This window comes from Lathyrus oleraceus, chromosome 2, assembly GCF_024323335.1.
Source record: "Lathyrus oleraceus cultivar Zhongwan6 chromosome 2, CAAS_Psat_ZW6_1.0, whole genome shotgun sequence".
Classification (NCBI taxonomy): domain Eukaryota; kingdom Viridiplantae; phylum Streptophyta; class Magnoliopsida; order Fabales; family Fabaceae; genus Lathyrus; species Lathyrus oleraceus.
Window position 1 is genome coordinate 110,214,674 of NC_066580.1, and position 20,136 is coordinate 110,234,809.

Consider the following 20,136-nt stretch of genomic DNA (forward strand, 5'->3'; position numbering starts at 1 on the left):
CACTTAGCGTGTAAACCACTCAAATCGGCTTTCTATTTATAAAACTATAACTAAAACTCAAAAGTATCTTCATTTTAACAACCCAAAATTGTATTTATAGATTTTCATTACGATTTCATTTGCTGCGAATAATGGCTCGCTCAACGCTTTTTTAATGTTTAATCTTTCTATGATGATTGACAAAATGACTCGACCTGGATCATTTATTTTTTGTGGTAACATCATTTGAATAATGGCGATGCAATTGACCAATACTTAATAACCTCCTTATCAATATATATATATATATATATATATATATATATATATATATATATATATATATATATATATATTTCTTGATTATATATCTTTCATGAATTTGGCATATATGGGATTTGTTTCAAAGACATTTGAAAATAGTATGTTGATTTGTAATTTTTTGAAAATGTTCACCATGCAATTAGATGTTAAATCAACTTTATTGAACGATCTATTAGACGAAGAGATGTATGCGCTACATCCATGGGGATTTGAAAGTAAAAGGTGAAGAAGATAAAATGTACTAATTGAAACAAGAGGATTGACTTTTTTTTTCTTTTTCCACAAGGGTTATGTGTGTGGTTGAATATGGTGTGTGTGTGTATAATATGGAAAAGACTACTAAGATCATTCTCATTTGCTTGTATGTGGGCGGTCTTATGGTATCAGGAAGTAATTAACAAGAGATTGACGAGTTTAAAAGAAAGTTGATTTAAGACAAACCTTGGAAGATTGAGTTAATGTATAAAGAGGAGGGTATAGTACTGCATCAAAGGAAATACATTGATGAAGTAATTAAGAGATTTCACATGGACAATTGCAATCCTGCATTAGCAAGTGTAGAAGAAAACCTGATGTTGGCAAATGGTGAAAGAAGAAAAATATGTTTGTGCTACTTTCTTTAAATAGTTTGCGGGATCTTTAAGATATGTTTATAATGAAGTTCAAATTAAGGTTTTAAATTGCGGTCTGCAACTGCAATTGCGACCGGTTTTAAATTGCGGTCTGCAACTGCAATTGCGACCGCAATATTGTTGATGTCGTAGTCTCTACAACCGCATCAAACCGCAATTATACTGTGATTTGTGATTTTAAAATCATATATTCGGCCGTATTAGGAATCCCATGAGACTATTACGTCCTTGTTTTTCAAGTATTTTCATCAAAACTCGTAATTTTATAACCACCGAACTCAATCAAAATTCACGCGGCAACAACCGTAATATACATCACAAGAACTGCAATCGCAACACCCGCAACCACAATTTAAAATCTGGTGAGCAAATTCCTTTTTGAATATGGGATCTCATATGATTTCCACAAAAAGAATCTTCAGCTATATAAAAGGTACTCAAGAAGTTGTCATGATGTTTCCCAAAAGAAAATGAAGTGTAGCAAGTGGATGCATACTCAGATTCAGATATGAGTGGAGACAAAGTTGAGAGGAAGAGTACAATCTAGATCGTGATTTAGTGCTCTCAATGCTCCGATATCTCAGAGTTCAAAAAAACTAAATATATTGGTTATATGCGTCTTTCAACATGCAATGCAGAGTATGTTATAGCATCACAGTTTGCATGCCAAGCACTTTGGTTGAGCTCATTATGTAATGTGTTGAAACTTAAATGCAAGAGTCCAAAGGAGATGAAAATTGACAATACATCTGCAATTAACTTGGCTAAAAATAGTGTCATATGACAAAAGCAAACACAGATTTCTTAAGAGATCAAGTGGCAAAAGGGAAGCTTGAATTGAAATGATTTACTACAGCACTGAAATTGAAATTGCAGACATGTATAATAAGTCTTTGAGGTGGGAAAGGTTTAAGAACTTATCTTCGCTAAACCATTTTATGTTATTTTTTGTTAGCTTCCACAACCATATATAATGCAATTTAATGGCTGTGGGAATAAGTGTTAAGAGGAGTTGGATAATGTAATGCTGTTTAAGATAACTTGTAGATGAAGTTAGTAGTATCACATATCCTAATAAAAGCCTCGAGCATTTACATGGTAATTCCTCTTTGTTGTTGACTAACAATGTGTATTTTCATACAATAAACTGCTAAGATAATAGATGGAAAGTTACACCATCACATTGACAATATTACAAACCACCAAATCAAAAATGTAAAGGAACACCACCACCAGTAACTAGACCTTCTATAATATCAGGGTAAAACATTTGGGAATGGGAAGAATACTTGTTACTTGAAACAAGTTTTCTTTATTTGGCTTTTTAATAATCAAATTGCTTTCCTTCAAAGGTTTGTCCAAAACTCCAATCCTTGGGAGCAACATTGTAAGCTGTAACTGTTTTCCCATCGCTACTAGTAACCTCAAATGAAAGGGGTTGATTTTGTAGTAACGCGTTTATATGCCAGTTTTGGCCCCAATTCCGACCCATTGAAAGCCAACCCGTTCTCGACCCCTTAACCTTCACCGCAACTATGTCACCATGGCCAGCAACATTGCTGATCAGTACTGAAATGAAGATACCAGAACCAGTGACTGTAAATCGAACTCCACCTTCCCTTCTGCACTTTATCCTGCTCAAAACAGAATATAACATTCAAAATAAATAATTGAATTTCTTATTATACCGAAGTACAATTTATTTGTTTGTCTCTTTGAAAAGTAAATAAGGTGTATTTATCTTCTTACCCACAAGTTTTTTATTAGCTACTTGTCCCACAGTTTAAATGGTGCAGACGTGGGCATATTTTTTGGACGGTTTATTTTGCAGCCTTCTTCGGCCCAGTCCATATAGTCCGCGGGCCTAAACAGGCGAGCTACATGTATACCCAGCTCTAAGGTACTTACGAGCAAAAATAGATATTGTTCCCTAATCTACAGGGATTTACTAGAGATGTTTCAGCAATAACATTGTATGATGAGAGAGTAGCATGTCATTAGTCTCATTAACTGTCATTTAGCCATATTCATAATGGAGAAAAACATTGCCTTTAAGCTCTTCTGAGATAAATAAACTTACTGTTATCTTAATTTTCTTAAGGCCAACCAAGTCCCTATCATCCCTTTACTACTAAAATTTCACTCACACTAGAAAGGCTAACTGATTTTAGAAAGCTTTTCTTCATAATTTCAGTTCCTGATACCATAGAGTTACTAATAAAAAACATAGAGTTACAAAAAACAAAATAGATGTGGCTGCTGGGATTCGAGCCCAGGTCTCCACGGCCACAACGTGGAATTCTTACCACTAAACTACAGCCACTTGATGTTATAAAGTTGAACACCAATTAAGAACTCAATGTCAAAACATAAATTCCATAACACTTAGGATATGGATTAGACATCCAAAACTCTTGTGGAATTTTGCTAAATGCTTACAATGGTACAACCAGAATCCTTTGCAGCCAACCCAATCAAATCTCGACAGACGGACCGAACTGCAGCTCAAATCCAAATACGAAAATTTTGCTAGACAGTGGTAGAGGATTCGAGCTGTAGAATGCCTTATCCTTATTAATAGAACTAGCATTCCAGATTTCAAATATTTAGCTTCAAACTAAATATATAAGTACAACAACCTGTATATTGTAGTTTTATCTAGAATATTAGAACTACCTAAAAGATTCTTTCTCTCTTTTTCTCTTGTTTTGATTGATGAAATCAGACGGAGGGAACAATATGAGATGAAACGATATGATATTCCATTGTTTGAATCATTTAAAATCAGATGGAGCGGAATGAAACAGAATGGCATGGATTCCATTCCAATATTTCTTCCCCTCCGATTTCAGCGGAATGAAATGGAATGGTATGGATTTCATTCCAATATTTCTTACCCTCCGATTTCCGTGGAATGAAAAACTTATCTAGTTCCATCCTAAAATTTACAAACAATAGAATATAATCTTCATTCCGCTCCACTCCTTTCATTATGATATTCAAACATAGCCTTAGTTTCATCTTAAAACATGAAAATATTCAATAAACTTAAAAAAAATATAAATAAATAAAGAAGAAACTCCATTGAAAAAAAAAAAAAAAAAAAAATCAATTCATAAACAAGTCAAGCCGAAACATTAGATTAAACTCAATTTCAAACTAAAATTCAAGTAACAAGCCACATGCATTTCAAAAATATTGTATTCGCTTAAAAAAAAATCAAATCAATTCACAAGAAAACTCTCCACAAACTTAATCAGAATCAAACACAGTTTAAATTCAATAAAATAAGCTAAGAAAATAGCAATTTCCAAAAATGCAAACTAAGAAATGAAAGATTAGTTACAAATTTAGTATACCTACGATACTGAAGAGGCATGTTACCAGCTTTCCATATGGCGATCTTCTCAAAAGCATCAATCGGAAGTACAAAATGCTTATTAGGCGGATTACAATGTCCACCTCCCTCCGACGTGAATCCATAATTCGGCGCACAGAAGTTAGTTGCAGTAACAATAATCGAGGTTCCGGGAATACACCACCGCAAATCCTCCACGCACCGTAATTCAAAGCACGCGCCACAGATCTGACCTCGTTCGAACAAAGTTTCACTAAGACCTACCGTTGCCATGCCGTAACCTGCTTTGGTTAGGTCGCCGTAGCCACACGCGCCGCCTACAGTGTCACGTGGATCTGCGGCGGCGTAGTAGGTGGCGCGTGCAGATCGCCATTCGGTGAAAGAAGGTGAGGTTTGTTGAGAAGGTGGTGATTGAGAAGACGAAGAAGAGTAGTGAGAGGTTACTTCTGTGATGATGAGAATGAAGGTTAGTGTTGTTGTGAAGAAGGGAGTAAGTGACATTTCTGGGAAGGATGAAGAAGAAGAAGCAAAGTGAGAAACAGAGTGAAATGAAAGTGATGAAATGGGACAGAGTGCTGCTATCTGCTTTTCTTTGCTTGCTATTTTTTGTTTTCTTTGTTGTTGGTTTTTGAGATACTACGGTTTGAATTTTGAAAGGTAAAGCTTCTGTGTCGGTATTGTTTCACATGGGGTAAAATCTAGATGACAGAAAAAGATTATAGTTGAAGCATTGGTGATTTTAGTTTAGGGGTATGTTAATTATGAGGAGGACTATCATTAAAACAAGGTTTATGTACTAAGCAAAAAAATCAAGAGAGTGGAAGGTTATTTATGAACGGTAAAATAAGGGGAATACTCATTTCATCTGTGGAAAAAATGTTTTATTTTTATCTTTAATGTATTTTTGGAAGCATTTAAATTCACATTAGTCTTGTAATTTAGTTATATATTTTCATTTTTGTTAAGATTTGATCCAGATAAGTATATTTATAAAAATTTTAAGGTGAATTCGAATATGCATCTACGTAAAATATCCTTAAAATATTTTAATTTATTAAGGGCGTGTTTATTGCACATCATATGACATATTCTGGAGATATATCTTTCGATTCATCCAAAATCACATCAACCCTTGTAATTTAGCCGCACACACCGTTTTTGTCAAAATCTGGTCTATAGATGAATATCCGTATATTTTATGGGGTGAATTCGGAGATGCATTTCGATAAAACCCACTGAAAGCATTTTAAGTTATTGGAAACATGCTTATTGCACATCACAAATGATATTTCAGATACGCATCTCTAGAAACCCCCTTAACAGTGGCGGAACTAGGGGGGACGTGGGAAGACCACGGCCACCCCTCAACTTTTTATTTTTTTTTAATTCATATATATTAAATTACTAAAACATCCTTATTTTAAATTAAAATTAATTTTTATTTTTTCTTTTTCATTCAAAGTTAGGTTAAAATACAGATAAGATAAAAAGCGCATACCTTTCCTTTCTTTCTCATATGGATTTGCTACCGGCACCGGAATCGGAACAGATTAAAGTGATTGACATCTAACAGGTAAAAAACTTTATTCATTCTTCTTTTATAAAAAGTAACAAATTAAAGTGATTGTTTGATTTGTGTTTTTGAGATTTGTAGGGTTCTTCTTTCTTGATGTGTTAAAATAATCTATATGAGGTTTATTAAGTCAATTCATAACACTGTAATTTACAAATATAGTTATACACTGTAATAAGGTTTATTTAATCATTGTTGCTGCTAATTTCTAATAGTGAAGTTACCGGTATTTGAAAACGGATTAAAGTTGATTAATTAAGTTTATTAATTTTTTTCTCTTTTAATTTTTATGTTCTCTAAATTGATTTTTGGATCTGATATGATATTATAGGAAGAGTAAAGATGAATAATAGGAAAATTGATTTTTTTTCAAAAGGAAAGCATGTGAAATTGAAAGAGAAGAGAGAGATGAAGAAACTATAATCCCGACATCCGAATTTGAAACAGTTCTTGAGAATCCAACAATTGAAGAACATCATGGTTTTGAAAATTCTTTGGAACGCGATCCTGGAAAGCGTCCTCCGATTTGGCAATATCCACCAAATCAAGTGGATGCAATACGAAGAGCTTATCTAAAATGGGGTCCATATCAAATTCATTTAGAAAACTATCCTTTGTCCGGTAACGAGGATCATCCGAGAAGGTTTCAACATACTTGGTTTAACATATTTTCATCATGGTTAGAATATTCACCATCTAAAGATGCCGCATATTGCTTACCATGTTACCTTTTTAGCAAAAAACTAAGTGGACGTCCTAGATCACTTGTCTTTATTTCTATAGGTTTTAGAAATTGGAAGAAAGTTAGGAATGGAAAACATTGTTCCTTTCTTAAACACATGGGGAAGGATCCTTGCTCACCACACAACAATGCAATGAAAGCTTGTCAAGACTTGTTGAATCAAGATGGTCATATTAGAAATGTTATTCAAGTGCAAAGTTCAAGTCAAAGAATGAATAATCGATTACGACTCAAGACTTCAATTGAAACTATTCGTTGGTTAACACTACAAGCTTGTGCTTTTAGGGGTCACGACGAAAGTAGCAAATCAAGAAATCAAGGTAACTTTGTTGAGTTATTGAAACTTTTAGCATCCTACAGTGATGAAGTTGCAAAAGTTGTGTTGGAAAATGCTCCACAAAATTGCAAGTATACTTCACATCAAATTCAAAAAGAGCTCTTGCAAATTCTTTTTAGTAGGGTGAAAAAGAGTATTCGTGAGGAAATTGGTGATTCCAAATTTTGTATCGTTGTTGATGAAGCTCGTGATGAGTCATAAAAGAAACAAATGACTCTTGTATTAAGATTTGTTGATAAAGTTGGTTTAATACAAGAGAGATTTTTTGATGTGGCACATGTTAAAGACACCACATCTTTAACTCTTAAGGAAGCAATATGTGATATACTTTCTCGACATAACCTTGATGTTTCTAACATTCGCGGCCAAGGGTATGATGGTGTTAGCAATATGAGAGGAGAATGGAATGGTTTACAAGCCCTATTTATGAAGGATTGTCCTTATGTATACTATGTTCATTGTTTTGCTCATCAATCGCAACTTGCATTAGTTACATCATCAAGAGAAGTCAAGCTGATCTTTGTTGTGAATGTTGTTTGTTCTTCTACAAAGCGTCATGATGAGTTACAAGCTGCCCAATTAGAAGAAATTGCTTATTTGTTAGAGATTGATGAGATTGCAACTGGTAAAGGTGCAAATCAAGTTGGTACATTGAAACGAGCTGGAGATACTCGTTGGGGATCACATTACGATTCAATTTCTAGCGTGATAAACATGTATGAAGCAACTTGTTTAGTTTTAAAAAAAAAAGCAAAAGATAGAGGGAGTTATGCTACACGTGGGGATGCAGATAGTTGTTACAATTACTTGAAGGCATTTGATTTTATATTTATTTTGCACTTGATGAAAGAAATCATGGGAATAACAGATATGTTTTGTCAAGCCTTACAAAAAAAATCAAGATGTAGTTAATGCTATGAACTTGGTTCGTTCAACAAAACATCTTATTCAAGGTTTGAGAGAAAATGATTGGGATATATTGTTTACTAAAGTGGTATCTTTTTGTGAAAAGCATGGTATTGAGATTCTTGATCTTAATGATGTTCATTCAACAACAAGATTTGGACGCTCCCGTCTTAGAGAATCAAGTCACAATTCAACATTACTTTAAAGTTGAAATCTTTTTCACTACCATTGACAAACAGTTACAAAAAGTTGAATATCAGATTCAGTGAGCAGGCAATGGATTTGTTAACTCTTTCTTGTTTTTTATCTCCTAAGGATGGATATAAAGCTTTTAGCATTGATACTATTTGTTCTTTAGTAGAAAAATATTATCCTATAGATTTTAGTGATCAAGAGAAGAATAATTTGCAATTTCAACTCCAACATTTTCTATTTGTTGCTCGTCAAGCATCAAACTTGAATAATTATCAACTATTCAAGAACTATGTTCATGTTTGGTTGCATCTGGACATGTTGAAACTTACTTCTTGATTGATAGACTACTTCGTCTTATCATGACTCTTCCTGTTTCTACGGCCACAACTGAGAGGTCTTTTTCAGCAATGAAAATTATTAAGACTAAGTTGAGAAACAAGATGGATGATGGGTTTCTTGGAGATAGCATGACATTATATATTGAAAGGGAGATTAGTGCAAGCATTAGTTCGGAGTCAATTATTGACGATTTCAAGTCACTCGGAACGCGTAAAACAATACTTTAAGGTAGTTTTAAGTAATGTAATTTAAATTTTTAGTAATTAACTTTGTATTTACTTTAACTTTAATATTTTATTTAAAATACTATTTACTTTAAGGTAGTTTTAAAGCATTTACGGTAAAAAAAATTAAGTAGCGGAGCCAGATAAAAAAAATTGGGATGGCCGCTAACGTAAAATAAAGATTATAAATAAAATGTAAATAGTATTTTAAATAAAACATTAAAGTTAAAATAAATACAAAGTTAATTACTAAAAATTTAAATTACATGACTTAAAACTATCTTAAAGTAATGCTTTACGTGTTCCGAGTGACTTGAAATCGTCAATAATTGACTCCGAACTAATGCTTGCACTAATCTCCCTTTCAATATATACTGTCATGCTATCTCCAAGAAACCCATCATCCATCTTGTTTCTCAACTTAGTCTTAATAATTTTCATTGCTGAAAAAGACCTCTCAGTTGTGGCCGTAGAAACGGGAAGAGTCATGGTAAGACGAAGTAGTCTATCAATCAAGAAGTAAGTTTCAACCTGTCCAGGTGCAACCAAACATGAACATAGTTCTTGAATAGTTGATAAATTATTCAGGTTTGATGCTTGACGAGCAACAAATAGAAAATGTTGGAGTTGAAATTGCAAATTATTCTTCTCTTGATCACTAAAATCCATAGGATAATATTTTTCAACTAAAGAACAAATAGTATCAATGCTAAAAGCTTTATATCCATCCTTAGGAGATAAAGAACAAGAAAGAGTTAACAAATCCATTGCCTACTCACTGAATCTGCTATTCAACTTTTTGTAACTGTTTGTCAATGGTAGTGAAAAAGATTTCAACTTTAAAGTAATGTTGAATTGTGACTTGATTCTCTTCAAGACGGGAGCGTCCAAATCTTGTTGTTGAATGAACATCATTAAGATCAGGAATCTCAATACCATGCTTTTCATAAAAAGGTACCACTTTAGTAAACAATATATCCCAACCATTTTCTCTCAAACCTTGAATAAGATGTTTTGTTGAACGAACCAAGTTCATAGCATTAACTACATCTTGATTTTTTTTGTAAGGCTTGTCAAAACATATCTGTTATTCCCATGATTTCTTTCATCAAGTGAAAAATAAATATAAAATCAAATGCCTTCAAGTAATTGTAACAACTATCTGCATCCCCACGTGTAGCATAACTCCCTCTATCTTTTGCAATTTTTTTTAAAACTAAACAAGTTGCTTCATACATGTTCATCAAGCTAGAAATTGAATCGTAATGTGATCCCCAACGAGTATCTCCAGCTCGTTTCAATGTACCAACTTGATTTGCACCTTTACCAGTTACAATCTCATCAATCTCTAACAAATAAGCAATTTCTTCTAATTGGGCAGCTTGTAACTCATCATGACGCTTTGTAGAAGAACAAACAACATTCACAACAAAGATCAGCTTGACTTCTCTTGATGATGTAACTAATGCAAGTTGCAATTGATGAGCAAAACAATGAACATAGTATGCATAAGGACAATCCTTCATAAAGAGGGCTTGTAAACCATTCCATTCTCTTCTCATATTGCTAACACCATCATACCCTTGGCCACGAATGTTAGAAACATCAAGGTTATGTCGAGAAAGTATATCACATATTGCTTCCTTAAGAGTTAAAGATGTGGTGTCTTTAACATGTGCCACATCAAAAAATCTCTCTTGTATTAAACCAACTTTATCAACAAATCTTAATACAAGAGTCATTTGTTCCTTTTATGACTCATCACGAGCTTCGTCAACAACGATACAAAATTTGGAATCACCAATTTCCTCACGAATACTCTTTTTCACCCTACTAAAAAGAATTTGCAAGAGCTCTTTTTGAATTTGATGTGAAGTATACTTGCAATTTTGTGGAGCATTTTCCAACACAACTTTTGCAACTTCATCATTGTAGGATGCTAAAAATTTCAATAACTCAACAAAGTTACCTTGATTTCTTGATTTTCTACTTTCGTCGTGACCCCTAAAAGCACAAGCTTGTAGTGTTAACCAACGAATAGTGTCAATTGAAGTCTTGAGTCGTAATCGATTATTCATTCTTTGACTTGAACTTTTCACTTGAATAACATTTCTAATATGACCATCTTGATTCAACAAGTCTTGACAAGCTTTCATTGCATTGTTGTGTGGTGAGCAAGGATCCTTCCCTATGTGTTTAAGAAAGGAACAATATTTTCCATTCCTAACTTTCTTCCAATTTCTAAAACCCATAGAAATAAATACAAGTGATCCGGGACGTCCACCTAGTTTTTTGCTAAAAAGATAACATGGTAAGCAATATGCGGCATCTTCAGATGGTGAATATTCTAACCATGATGGAAATATGCTAAACCAAGTATGTTGAAACCTTCTCGGATGATCCTCGTTACCGGACAAAGGATAGTTTTCTAAATGAATTTGATATGGACCCCATTTTAGATAAGCTCTTCGTATTACATCCTCTTGATTTGGTGGATATTTCCAAATCGGAGGACGCTTTCCAGGATCGCGTTCCCAAGTATTTTCAAAACCATGATACTCTTCAATTGTTAGATTCTCAAGAACAGTTTCAGATTCGGATGTCGGGATTATAATTTCTTCATCTCTCTCTTCTCTTTCAATTTCACATGCTTTCCTTTTGAAAAAAGAATCAATTTTCCTATTATTCATTTTTACTTTTCCTATAATATCATATCAGATCCAAAAATCAATTTAGAGAACATAAAAAATAAAAAATAAAAAAAATTAATAAACTTAATTAATCAACTTTAATCTGTTTTCAAATACCGGTAACTTCACTATTAGAAATTAGCAGCAACAATGATTAAATAAACCTTATTACAGTGTATAACTATATTTGTAAATTACAGTGTTATGAATTGGCTTAATAAACCTCATACAGATAATTTTAACACATCAAGAAAGAAGAATCCTAAAAATCTCAAAAACACAAATCAAGCAATCACTTTAATTTGTTACTTTTTATAAAAGAAGAATGAATAAAGTTTTTTACCTGTTAGATGCCGATCACTTTAATCTGTTCCGATTCCGGTGCCGGTAGCAAACCCATATGAGAAAGAAAGGAAAGGTAGGAGCTTTTTATCTTATCTGTATTTTAACATAACTTTGAATGAAAAATAAAAAATAAAATTAATTTTAATTTAAAATAAGGATGTTTTAGTAATTTAATATATATGAATTAAAAAAAATAAAAAATTGAGGGGTGGTCGTGGCCTTCCCACGTCCCCCCTCAGTTCCGCCACTGAAGGTAACACCTCAATACACACTATCTGTGGTACTCAACCTGTATATCATCACCTTCGACATCCACAATCATCTGCAAGTGGTCTTTATAAAGTTCTTCCAAGAACTTAAATCTAGCATGAGCACCTCTGGTGTCAACTACTTCATTTTGGACATCAGTTAGGTCAACTCCAAATAGGTAACCATCATCTTGTTGGCTTCGTCTTGATTGAGCCTTTGGTGGTCTGGTAACTTTCCTCTAATGGGAAGATGTAAGAGGCATGAGACATAATTTAGGGTGATGGATATCTTGCCAATAATAAGGTGGAAAGATGATGTTTATGAATGTCATCTCTCTGCATATGCCGTATGCATGCCATGGTTTATGATCTTGTACACACCAACACATAAACTGGCAGTAGCGGAGAACATTCTTGAACCAGTTATCTTCGGGTTGATCCAGTTCCAAAATCTTCCTTCCATGGTTTAAAGATTTTAAACATGAACGCTCCTGTAAAATTATATATATATCACCATCAGTCGCGATTAAATTATTATAAAATAGATGTAATGAAAAAGTAAATAAATATACCTCTTCTTCCATGACATGCCTATCAGCATGATCTCCATGGATATAAAGTAAGGAGGTGTCAAATGAGCCTTTTGGATAACTATCTACAAGGGCATCCACATTAGTAACGAGTTCCTCCTGATTGACTTCATAAACTTCAAGGCCTTTAGTGGCTTTAGGGGCTTCAAGGGGCTTCATAAGTAGGGGACATGTGGCCATGTGAAGTATGCTTGAGACAAACAGATTCTTAAAGTAGAAACAGATGGTTGTAAACCTCGACCTTATGAACCATCAAATGAGGTAGCATCGACTCGTGGCCTCGTGGCCCTGCCCCAATCCTCTCACGTCGTATAGACGTGTGTTAAGATAAACAGCCGAGCCTCAATCTGTCTTGGTTGTTTTCAGCCATTGTACTTGTAATAAAATAAGAAAATTACATTAAAATGCAGTCAGGGAAAATCTAGAAATACATCTCCATAAATCAATTCATATAAAATTCGGAGATGTATCTCCGGATAAACTCGCGAGTTGTAGAAATGGAAGCAACCTCATTTATACCTTAAACTCCAACCAAATTGGAATACATGTCTATACCATCTGCCTATTTTGAATGTAACTACTACCTAATACATCTTAAACAACCTATTTTAGCTAATACATTTATCATATCTAAAAAAAATGAAATGAGAAACTTACCGAATGAGAATTGTGGATGAAAAACTTAAATGGAGTGAATGGAATGACCTGGAGTTGAATGTAGTGAAACATTAATAGTGTTGAACCTTTAAAAATGGATTTGAGGAAACTTTATCACTATATCAAACGGGATTTTAGTGAGTTTGTAGCACATGAAGAAGAATGAGGAAGGGTCTGGCGCGAGTATATGAATTAAATGCATCCAGAGATGCATCTCCGTAAAACTCATTAAATTTTGAATTAAGGGTTGTTACAGATATGAATCTCCGGACTCACCTTAATGTTGATACGAAGATGTATCTCTTGATTAAATTTTGGCAAAATATGTGGAGCACGCCAATTTAGGTTAAAGAGTGAGTAAAAAAGGTGTTCTAGAGATATATCTCCGAATTCTAGAGAGAGTTGTGATTTTTTAATGTGGTGGGGAAGTATCCCATGAGATTTAGAGAGCAACCCTTAAAAAAAGTCAAAACCCCTTTGAATTAGTAGTTGCTATTTAGACATTGGTTCAAGGGTCATTTATATGCACCATATATATATATATATATATATATATATATATATATATATATATATTTTAAATTCTATAAAAAAATCAACTGTATCCACTTTGTAGAAAGAAATTTTCGAACTCACGATGCCCAAAAGAAACTGCATGGAGGGTGTCTTAATATATATATATATATATATATATATATATATATATATATATATATATATATATATATATATATATATATATATATATATATATATATATATATATATATATATATATATTATATTTTTAAATTACATTCAACACTTTTTCTCATATTTTGTTAAACCCTCACTAAATAAACGTTTATGTTAAGTGATCATATCCTTAAATTGATAAGTGTAGAAATTTGCTAAGTTATGTTTTATGATATTTAACGAGAGGTCTTAATGATAGAAGAAAACTTTATATTGTGATGAGTATTTAAAGATATGGTGAGTATAAAAAAAAATAGAAAAAGATTGAAAATTGATGACACATAGGGTTGGTAATGAATCAAACCAACTCGAAAAGAGTTCGTAATTCGGTTTGACAATTAATTTGTTGAAATTGCTTCATGAACCTAATGAGCTGAATATGAACGAAAAATTAAGTTTGTTAACTAAATGAGTTGAACTTGAAGTATACATAGTTCGACTCGTTAGTTTAATGAGCCAACTGAATTATATATGAGAAGGAATATTTTGCCTTTAAGAGTAGATTTAATATAAATTTTAACCTTATATTTTATTTTAACCTAACGGTTTTAATTGATAGTTTATATTCTCAAGTAAGCAAAATATTTCTAAAAATAATTATACAAATAAAACTAACATTATATAAATTAATTAATTTTTGAATTAGTAGAACCGAGTTGCTCGTGAACTTATAACGAGTCGAGCTCGAACCAAAATTTGAGTTGAACTAATTATTAATGAGTCGAGTTGAGGAGAGTTCGGCTCGATTCGATTCATTTCCAACCCTATACAAGGAAATTGGATGTCCTTTCAAGTTGCGCGGGTACTATACAACAATAAATGTTTGGAAATTTAATATGTTGTGTGGTGTACATAACCATGAATTTGATCGCAAGTAAGCAGGTCATTCGATTGTCAAACATTTAGATGGTTAAGACTTAAGAGAATATTACTTTTTTAGATGGCAAAGAACATTTGACTCGAGTTAGAGAGTTATAATTGAAACGAATATAGTGAAAGAATGAATTTAATCAAGTGAATAAGGAACTTAGAATTTTGTATTGTGATTCGAATCATGTGGTTTGAATCACACTCAATCATGATTTGAGTCAAGCATCCATAACTGATTTCAAAAGCAAACATTTTGCTCATGATTTGAATCAAAGCATCCCATGATCCAAATCAAAAACACCATATATCTCGAATTAAGTATTTATGTGACTCGAATCACATTTCTAGAACCATATTCTAATTTCAAAATCTTGCTCAAGATTTTAATCAAGCCTTTTCATGATAAAATCATGTTTCCTAAACCAATATCTAGGATCATAAAGGCTTCATGATTCGAGTCATGGTCTTGCATTATTCAAACCTTGACTGCAAAAATTTCTTGATAGGAGTCACAAACTTATTGGTTCGAATCAGTTTTTTTTTAAATTTTAGTCAAATGTCTGTTTAATGCATGAAAAAACAATTTTTAGGAGATTTGCAATAGTACTTATTGTGAGGGACTTAATTACTAATAATAAGCAAAAAAAAAACACCCAAAAGAGATAGGGATGCCCTAGGTTCAATCTTGCATTTTAGTTAGTAAATTTGTTTATATGTGTTGAATATTGTATTTATAATCTTGTTATTTTGAAAAATATACAATGCAAAATTTGTTTGGTTGTTGAATGTTATAATATATATAGCTAAAAGTATTAAGTGATGGATGTGTTCTGAAGGATGCTTCTAGACGGGTGTCTTTAGATGGATCTATCCCAAAGGCAACTAAAGAAACAAAAACAACATTTATCTGGAAAGAGCCTTCCAAACACATTTGTACGAAAGCATACATTCAGACACACTCCTTATATTGAAATTTAAATAATGGATATGTCTAGAGGATCCACGTGGAAGACAACTAACAAAGAAAAAGCAACATTTCTCCAAAAGAAGCCTTCCCAAAACACCTTTCTAGAAGCTTACTTTCGGACACATTCCATAATGTAATTTGAATGATATTGAAAAAATGTGCTTATCTTATATATAGAAAATATAGTCATGTTATAACTTACAACTTTTAAATAAACATAGTCATTACAAATATAATGGAAGTGCTTCGTAAATGGTAAACAAATAACTTCAAATAGTTTATCTACTTAGTATGTCGCATATTCATGTCTCCCTTATCCCTTATGCTTCCTATACTAAATTCCACCTTATGCTTATCCTAATGTTGCATTCATTGTGTCTCATATAGGGGTTCATTCTTGTATCTCTCCTTTATCGATGGCACCCCCAACTAAAGTGACGACACAACGACATCTAGGTAACAAATCAACAACATGGTTTTTCCTAGACTATGCCTCCTTGAGGATCTTCTGATGAGCTGGCCTTGGGTTCTCCCTCTAGAATTAGAAACATGTATGATTTGACACTCTAAATACTATTGGATATAAACGAATAAAGTAATGCATGGCTCTAGATAGTTATCAAACAAATGCTCTAGGTAGTTATCAAACAACACATCAACATCCATACGAGCCAATGTAGAAATCCCAATAATTGCAGAATCCCGAGGGATAGTCTACACATACTTGAATTGCCTCATTACACACTTTGGTAGATTAGGTTACATGATTCAAGACCCGAATGCTAGCTTATGAGTACCAAAAGATATATTCCAAGGGTCCTTTCTGACGATGATCGTCGTATGGAGTGAAAATCATATCATTCTCCCAAATATGGTCAAAATAATACTTGTAAATCTCAATCATCATATGCCCCATATTTGAATAAATGTAAAAGTCACGAGGCAACTCTTCATTGTAGTCATCGATAATTTGCCAAAAGCGATAGCAGTAAAATGTGGGAGTATCTAGGATTGAAAATAGATTAAATATAATAGTAATTATATAAAAAAACATGCTTACCAAATAATGCATGTCGATGACTTATCCACTTTACCTCACTTGTCTACTTCTCCTAGTATTACCTTATCTAACATAGACATTGTCAGACTCCTCCCATGAAGATGACCTCATGATTATCAACGTTCAAATGTTTAACTAGAACATAAAGCGAGTACTAGTAAACCATGACAGTTCCAATTACGTCCTTTATTGAGACACCTTTGAGTGATTATAATTTGATCTTGAACACTTAAAACCCTTTAAAGTCTCACTAGTCCTATTATTAGTAAATCAAATAGAAGTATGGGGTTTCATCTATGTCTGGATTATTTTTGGAGGGAGGACAATGGAAAACCATTAAAGTCAGGTACCTCATAGTTAGCACCCTTTCATCATACAATATAATCATTGAGCACCAAAAGCTGAATGTTTTAGGAGTATCCATATCCAAAATATCAGAATATAGCCATAAAATATTATCACAATAGCCTTAGGATAAAAAGGTATTTATAACCAACAACCTCCCACCAAGAGCAAGCACCCGTAATGTCAACTTCCTAGATTTGGACCTAAGGGATAAGTATAAGAAAACATATTACTTCCTATTAAAATACTTAAAGTAGTAAAAATTAGATCTCAAAGCTTTCAAACTACAAAACTAAGTACTTTCTAAATGTAAATCGAAGAGGAAGAGCTAATTCACCTACTGCAGAATAACATATATCTCTTTTTCTAGAACCCTTCCAGCATGTGGAAAATAGATGCAGACGTTATATGTCAGTGTCTCGCCATGAACAATGACAGTAAGCCTTTCGTACAAAGAAAAATAAAGATGATAGATAGAGGATAATATTCGTTGATGAAGAAGTAAAGAAGTTGAAAGAATAATGTTTTACCAAGGTGATCAAATATTTCACAAGGCTGGAAAACATTGTGATGGTAAATAAATCCTCAAGAAAGTGGATAATGTATGTGCACTTTACTAACCTCAACATGGAGTTCCCACAAAACCTATACCATTTTCCCAACATTTATAGGTTGATATGTGGCGCTTTAGGTTACAAAATGTTGAGTTTTATAGATGTTACAATCAAATTAAGATGAACCCTTTAAACGCACCCTAGATCGATTTCATGACTAACACCTGCAACTATTACTTTTAGGTGATGACCTTCAGCCTCAAAAACGTCGGAGCTACCTACTAGATGTTGATGGATGTCGTGTTCTCGAAACAAATAGAGAAAACCCTATACATATACGACATGGTAGTGAAGCAGCCTGAAGAAAGAAATCATTGTGATGACCTAGAGGATATCCTATAATCTTTAGGAAGTGCACCTTTCTTCATGGGGAATTAAATGAAGAAGTTTATATATCTATGTATTCTAAATATCACGTCACTGATTCACGTACTAAAGTGTACATATTGCATAAATTCAATTATGATTTGAAACAGGTCAGTGAACAACGATACTCCAAACTTTCTTCTTTATTGATTTCTTTAGGCTATCAACAATTTCAATTTGATCATTCCCTTTAAATAAAATATGGTGGTAAATTCCTTTTATGAGATTCAAGTTGTTAATAAGCATTTAAACCAACTAATTAAAATCAAGGATCTTGGTAAATTGAGATTTTTTTAGGCTTAGAAATTTCCAAATTAAATGCATAAATATTTGTTAATAAAAGGAAGTAAACTCTTGTAATGTTAGAGGAATTTGGTTTCTAAAAACTAAGCCTTTTGATATTTCTTCCAATCCTACTACCAAGTTGTCTAGTATTAAAGAAACACATTTGGATATCCATCTTCTTATAAAAGACTTATTGGAAGACAACTTTATTTAATTCATATCAGGCCTGACATATTCTTCTAAGTTAAGCACCTTAGTCAATTTTTTATAATCCTCATGTTCCTCATTTTACAGTGTAATATAATGGAATGCTTACCTTTTCTCATTCATTTGAATAGTATAAATATACGTCAATATGTAATATTAGGTTAATTGTCTAATTATGATACATAATGACAAATATGACACAATTTAATATTTTATCTAGTTATGATACATTATGATAAATCATGACACAATATTCTATTATATCACCCCCCCCCCCCCCCTCTCCGTGCAGTTAAAGAGGAAGATTCACAAACGCTTTGACTTATTTGAAAATCATCAAAGAGAATATGAGGAAGACCTTTGGTGAAGATGTCTGCAATCTGATGTCTAGAGGGAACATTAAGAACATGTGCCTGACCACGAGCTACCTTTTCCTGAACAAAATAAACGTCTATCTATATATGCTTGGTACGTTGGTGCTACATAGGATTACCGGTTAGATAAGGAATGGGAAAACGGAGCTTCAATAGAAGATTATGAAGCCAAAGCGATTCAGAGACAAAATTGGAAACACATCTATATTCAACTTTAACACTAGAACGAGAGAGAGTAGGTGATGAAACTCTGTCATTTCATGTTTTATGTCGAAGAAACAAAGAAAAACAAGTCGAAGATGATCAAATTTTATGAATAATGACCTAAGAACGGAGCAAAAATGACCATGTATGAATAATTAGGGAGTTAGAGAAATTTGGCTGAAAAGGAGCAAAAGTGAGCAAGCCACTGGAATAATCATGTGCTTCATCCCGCATGCGATAGAAAAGAGGAAAAGTGGTATCGCGCGCCATCGTGCGCATGGAAGAGTTGCCAACACAACATCACAGCGCGATGTTGTCTATTGCACGTGCGGTAGGCCCTTTTTATGGGTAATTTCTGATGCGTTCTGGTACGATTTGATGGTTATAAAAAGGCATACTTTTAGGGGTTCTGCGAGTAAAGACTCTAGAGTACAATTGACAACTCTGGAAGTGAGTTTTAGAGCGCATTTGAAACCATTGGAGGCCAGATCTTCAAGGAATTCTTATGTAATCTTATTCTTATCAATTGGTATTATAATTTTATCAGTATGAGTAGCTAAGCACTTTTAGGTTAGGTTTTGTCTGATGAATCTGTTTCAAACCTGGTGGGACATATGTTTAATTTGATGTTGCATGAATTATCTTAGTTATATTTCTATTTAATTACATCTTTTTCTTAAAGCGCATTATTTGAGATGATATGTTAATGTGATTGTGGACGTATAGGAAATACTGACCCTTAGTCTATGCGTCTGATCTAGGGAAATTATCGTACTTACACCAGTTGAATAGGGATATGAGACCTCGAGTGGTGGCCTTAGAGTTAACATAATGTAACATCGTTTGATTTCACTTGCGCTGATTGAATAGGGATAAGAGACCTCTAGTAGGAATTAGTGAGCTATACACCAAGGGATTATGTATAGTGGTCTTGTTAACTCGCCGTGTAAATATAAAGACGCTTGATTTT

The 20,136-nt window shown here is 33.2% G+C and overlaps 1 protein-coding gene and 1 non-coding gene across 2 annotated transcripts; both read right to left on the reverse strand.

Moving 5' to 3' along the window:
* Positions 1-2,025: 2,025 nt before the first annotated feature.
* On the reverse strand, positions 2,026-5,075 carry LOC127118335 (expansin-A13). The gene is made up of 2 exons (XM_051048509.1): positions 4,295-5,075; positions 2,026-2,569 (listed from the first exon to the last, which is right to left on the reverse strand). Exons 1-2 carry the CDS (start codon positions 4,792-4,794, stop codon positions 2,260-2,262), a joined length of 810 nt encoding a protein of 269 aa, XP_050904466.1. The 5' UTR covers positions 4,795-5,075; the 3' UTR covers positions 2,026-2,259.
* On the reverse strand, positions 3,187-3,258 carry TRNAH-GUG (transfer RNA histidin (anticodon GUG)). Its single transcript has one exon. It is a non-coding gene; the product is annotated as a tRNA-His (tRNA).
* Positions 5,076-20,136: the final 15,061 nt, after the last annotated feature.

Excerpts from the sequence above, each read along its gene's own strand:
- LOC127118335 (XM_051048509.1), bottom strand. The coding sequence starts at position 4,794 with ATGTCACTTACTCCCTTCTTCACAACAACACTAACCTTCATTCTCATC. Across the intron at positions 2,570-4,294 it reads ATGCCTCTTCAGTATCGTAG|GATAAAGTGCAGAAGGGAAG; the intron begins GTATACTAAATT and ends TGTTTTGAGCAG.